Consider the following 6,004-nt stretch of genomic DNA (forward strand, 5'->3'; position numbering starts at 1 on the left):
GCAAGCATTAGCAGATTTACTGGCAGGAAGGTCGGTGGATGACAACCCCATACCTTTGTGGACTTACTTCCTGGATGAAGAAGTGATGACAATCGAGGGTGAAGAAAATGAAGATGATTTAGGCTGGAAAGTATACTTTGATAGAGCGGTCAACTTTAAAGGATCGGGAATCGGAGCCATTTTGGCTTCGGACTCCAGCCAATATTATCCAGTAACTTCCAAGTTGAACTTCAGCTACACCAACAACATGGCGGAATATGAAACTTGTATCGTAGGCCTTCATTTAGCCCTTGACATGGATATGCGAAATCTTCATGTAATTGGTGACTCGGATTTGTTGATTCATCAGATTCGAGAACAATGGGCCACCAAAATTGAGAAGATCATACCATATGTTGGACTTGTGCAAAGACTAGCAGATCAATTTCAAGAAGTCAAGTTCAAACATATACCAAGAACCCAGAATGAGTTTGCTAATGATTTGGCGACAATAGCATCCATGGTTCAGCATCCTGATAGTAAGTACATTGATCCTATCAGAGTCGAAATTAGAGGTCAACGAGCTCACTATGCTTTTGTAGAAGCAGAGATTGATGGAAAACCTTGGTACGTCGATATTAAAATGTACTTGGAGAAAGGAGAATATCCTGAAGGAATCACCATCAATCAGAAGAAGACTATTACGAAGTTGGCAAATGGTTTCTTCCTCAATAAGAATGTTTTGTATAAAAGGACCCTAGATTTGGGCTTGCTCAGATATGTTGACTTTGTCGAAGCCACAAGGTTGATTGAAGAAGTACATGTTGGAATCTGCTATCCTCACATGAACGGGTTTGTACTGGCAAAGAAGATTTTAAGGATAGGTTATTACTGGATGACTATGGAGAACGATTGTAGCAAATTCATCCATAAATGCCAGAAGTGTCAAATTCATGGAGACTTGATAAAAGTCCCTCCAACAAAACTGGATGTTGTCACATCACCATGGCTATTCACCTCTTGGGGCATGGATGTCATAGGACCGATTGAACCGGCTGTGTCAAACAAGCACCATTTTATTTTGGTCGCCATAGACTACTTCACCAAGTGGGTGGAAGCAACATCTTATGCGATAGGAACAAAGAAAGTAGTAGCAGACTTTGTGCGCAACAACATCATATGCCAATTTGGCATCCCAGAATCGATCATAACAGACAATGGGGCTAATTTTAATAGCCACCTAATGAAAGAAATATATGCTCAATTTCGAATCACTCACCGAAATTCGACTGTGTACCGGCCACAAATGAATGGAGCTATAGAAGCTGCCAACAAAAACATCAAGAAGATCCTTAGAAAGATGATTGATAACAACAAAGACTGGCACAAACAATTGCCACATGCATTACTAGGATATCGCATAACCGCCAGAACTTCAATGGGAACCACTCCATATATGCCGGTCTATGGCACTGAGGCAGTGATACCAGCCGAAGTAGAAATCCCTTCCCTTCGAATCATACAAGAAACAGAATTGGATGACGCTGAATGGATCTGTAAAAGGCATGAGCAACTAGCTTTTTTAGATGAAAAGAGGATGATCGCCGTTTGCCATGGTCTGTTGTACCAACAAAGAATGGCATGAGCCTTCAACAAACATGTGAGGACTACACTTTTACAAGTAGGGCAATTGGTTCTCAAGCGGATATTCCCAAATCAAGAAGAATACAAAGGGAAGTTCGCACCAAACTAGCAAGGGCCTTATATAGTGCGAAAAGTGTTATCGGGAGGAGCAGTTGTCCTTGTTGAAATGGATTGCCAAGAGTGGCCAAGAGCGATAAATTTAGACGACATCAAGAGATACTATGTTTGAGAAAGAAGACGACTACAGAGAGTTGTAGCTTTATGTTGCTTTTAATTGCATTTCATTTACTTGTAGTTTTGCATTTTTAGAAAAAACAAATCCAAAATTATGTACGAACTACGCGAGGACCAGATTCCCTATACTTATAAGGGGATACGTAGGCGCTTTTCCAAGCTCGGTCGCTTTAACCCAAAAATCCAAAATCATGTACTTCGAACTACGTTATCATTTGATTCCCATTTGGGATACGTAGGCGCTCTTTTGAGTTCTGTGTCACCAATAAATCCTGATATATTTACCCGAACTACGTTATGACCTGATTCGCATTTGGGATATGTAGGCTCTCCCCCGAGCTCGGTCGTTCCAAACAAAATTCCCAATAAACCCTAAGAAACCTCAGAGATTTTTTGGTAAAAGAAAGACAAAGACAACCCATATGGAAACAAGGATAGAATTTTTTAGAGGACCTCAAAAATGCTTTTGATATACTAGTTCAAAGGAACGAACTGATTAGAACTTTTACAATAGGGCAGAATTTTTGTGAAGGATCTCAAAAATTCCTTCGACACAGTAAAATCCAAAATCAACAAGTACACTCTTACACTGGGGCAGAATTTTTGAGAGGGTGTCAAAAGTTCCTTCGACAGGGTGAAATTCAAGTTGGTACGAAAATATATATAAGCTGGGGCAAAATATTCGAAAGGGATTCGAAAATTTTAGTACGAGTCAAGCTCAAGACAAAGAAGAGTGAAGAAGACCTCGTTCGGGTAACCAATGTCATGACATTAAAAAGGTTGTGTATGGAATATATCCTTTTTCAAAAGATTATTATTACTACGAAATTTATCACTTACAGAAAATATACATCTTCCAAAACATAAGTTTGTTGTTTTCCAAAATCATCACCAAAACATTTCTTGTTTGCGAAAATATAAAGATTTTCAAAAAAAATTGAGCATTCTTTCCTGCCAAAGTGTGGACGGTAGAAATCCATCTGCATGAAGAGTGATCGACTAAGCAAGGAATTTTTACACTAACTTGTTTGCTTAGATGTCTAAATAGGGATAACAACGACAAAATAAAGAAAAAGAAAATCTCGAGACGAAATGATAAGGAAAAGCGTCCGAGAAGGGTAGCGAAATTCTCCTTAATTAAAGTTTTTTTATGCTGACAAGTTTGTTCGTTTTGCAGAGCATGAAAATTTTAGAAAAAACAATTTTAAGACTACTGAAAGATATAATCACAGCTTACCGAAGCCTAGTCTCCACTAAATAGTATTGCATTATGGTATTAAGACCCTGACCTAGACGTCGCATGGCTTGCCTTAATGCATTGACTGATTAGGCATCTTATATTTGGTAAGCGCAGTTCTCACCAATTGGGCGACGTAATTCTGATATCAAATTTAAGATCGTCGACATAAACTGTCAACAAAGATGGATTAATCCTAGCCAGAAGGTGGTTACAGTTTTCATCTTAACAATCTGTGGTTTGAAGACAAAGAGTTGATATTGGCATTGTAGTGTCGTATTCATTCCGAAAGAGTCTAGTCCTTATGGAAGATGTGAACCTTGTCGACGGGCGGGTATTCTTCTCCGGAGTAAAAAAAAGCATGTCAGTCTTAGCACCGAGGTAAGCTTCATTCCTCAAAATGATGATTTGGGCGATACGACTTCATGTCAAAGGGGCTGTAGTCGCCATCCATATATAGCCAAAATAGGTAGGATAATTCTAAGGTTGATGTCCACAATTGTTGAAATACGAATGTGATTCCTACATCAAGATTTTCGGTCCCTACTTCAGTTTATCTCAAGTTGATGTAATTCTAGTTTAGGGATAGCAGTTATCATGAAAAAGGCCTCGCTCTTGAGTATGCAATCGTTAACTTGAATATTCTGACTAATTCTGGGTGCAGAGGTTAGTGGTCATCATGAAAGGAATATGATACTACACTCTGCTGTGTAGTCTTCATTTGGGTATTTTTGACTATAAGTGATGTGGTATCAAAACTGGTATAACGCAGGCTTTGTATGAGGATAACGATGCAGTCGACACCAGATTTTTGACAGTCACCGCAGTATGTGAAAATAATGTGATCCCAAATTTTTAGGGGTAGCGGATGTCGTAAGAAACAAAAATGACCCAGCACTCGGAAACATGGTCTTCATTAATAGCATCCTTCTTACAAAGATAAAAACCGGACTGGGTGTGAAGGTCTCGCAAGAATGCAGTATAGCCCGACCAAGATCCCAATGGAAGTTATTGTAATGACCGTTTCGTCGTTACTGTAAAAAATTCTGAATTATCTGAAACCGTGTCATCCTGCACCTTTCCTTTCGCTAAAGCATTTTCGACGGACATCTAGCCTAGTGGTACCATCATGTGGAAGAGAATCAAACATCGAAATCGGGGTCGAGGAACCAGTTAGACCGCCCCATCGAAGAGCAGAGCGCTACAACTTTAGCGCTCCAGCGTCTATGCCAGTGCTGCCTTGGTCCCTTTTTTCACAACCCTAAAGTTCTAGCCTCCCAAGTCCTTGGAAAAGTCTAAAAATCAGATTTGTTGGGCATAAAAATCCTTCTAACACCTCAGAAGGATTCCGTCGACTTGCGCCTGCAAAATAGAAGCTGCAGAGACATATTGACGACACGCAATCACAGTCCGTTGACATGTCGACGGCCCGTCGACGTTGACTGATGTTTGCAGATTTCCTGAATCAGTTCGGATTGCGTCGATTTGATTCATTCGACTTCTAATCCTATAAATTACCAGGAATAACTGCTGGCACCTTTGTGCACGGGGTAAGACACTTGTTATGTCCAAAACATGGGTACATGTCTCTATTCAAAAGGCATACCCAACTAGAAAACCATAAGTTCTCCTATGACGAAAACGAGAGGCGTAACATGATTTTATCCCATTGGTACAATTACACTGTTGGAATTGTACCATAAGGTGATTTGTGTGGGCAAGTGTACTATTCCTTATATTTATCTGATTTTTTATGGATTTTATTGATTTTAGGGTACAAGTTTGTTAGATTTTTGTTTGTCCTATCTATTTTATTTTTGAAATCACGATGAGGTACAATTTGGGGAATTCTTGGGGGGGGGGGGGGGGGGGGGGAATGAGAGGACAAGTGTCCTTCATTCTCATCCTAAGGATTCCTATATGATGAGGCTATAAATAGTGAGTAGAAAAACAACAAAATGGTCCAGATTTTTACTCCCTAAAAAAAAACCTATGTTGCATAGATATTAGCTATACAATTGATAAAGATATACAAAAAAAATACAATATATAGAGAAGATAAAAATTATAAGAAGAGAGGTTATTTGAAGATTTGAGAAAGGTTTTGTTGCTTGGAGTGTTGAACCAATCCCCTTTTGATCTTTAGGTTGCCCCAACAGAAGGTAAATTCTTATTTCAATCCTTGTTTTCATTTCTAACTATGATTATCTATTATTTGTAATGCTTGTTAGTTAGAAAAATGATTGTATATTAGTTGATTCTGTTTTAAGTGATTGAGTGAGTATTTTGTTTCCTTGTTGTTATTTGAAATTGAAAAAATGAATTAGAAAGCCTAAAATTAGACAATATTGAGTAATTTTGAGTTGGTCAAGTTAATAAAAATGAAGAAAAAGATAGGTTAAGTTAGGATTCTTGACACTAAGTTAATAAAGTTGTTATCTTTGATCTAAGTTAGTTGTTTTTGATAGTTCTTGTTAAGAAACATTAGTGGGTTGGAAATCTATCCTAGTTTAGATTGGAAAACTGCTTGAATAGGTTGAGAGGTAGATGTGATTAATGTGAAAACATCTCTAAGTCTAAAATATGTTCCTCTTTGAACCTGTTTTAGCCTCAAGTTTTAAAAAGGACTTCTTTCCTTCATTATTGAGTGAATACTTACTTGTTTCAATAGCTTGATTCATTTTAGAACAATGTTACTAATTCTATGAATGTTAAAACTGTTTTAAATAAGCATGTTTTTTCTGAAAATAGGTCCTGGAGTCTAGTTTTAAAGTTTAATTGCAATTTGTGAAAATTTGAATGTCTTGTATGAGTTTGAGTGTGAAAACAGGATTTGCAAGTCACTCTTGACTTAAACACTGCTACACTTGATAATCTAGCAAAGTTGAAAGTCTTATAATTTGACTTGTA

General features: G+C 37.9%; 1 protein-coding gene across 1 annotated transcript; it reads left to right on the top strand.

Moving 5' to 3' along the window:
* Positions 1-247: 247 nt before the first annotated feature.
* Positions 248-1,624, top strand: LOC132644056 (uncharacterized). The gene is made up of 2 exons (XM_060360604.1): positions 248-1,086; positions 1,216-1,624. The coding sequence occupies exons 1-2, from the start codon at positions 248-250 to the stop codon at positions 1,622-1,624; spliced, it is 1,248 nt and encodes a 415-aa protein (XP_060216587.1).
* Positions 1,625-6,004: the final 4,380 nt, after the last annotated feature.

Source organism: Lycium barbarum, chromosome 6, assembly GCF_019175385.1.
Source record: "Lycium barbarum isolate Lr01 chromosome 6, ASM1917538v2, whole genome shotgun sequence".
Lineage (NCBI taxonomy): Eukaryota > Viridiplantae > Streptophyta > Magnoliopsida > Solanales > Solanaceae > Lycium > Lycium barbarum.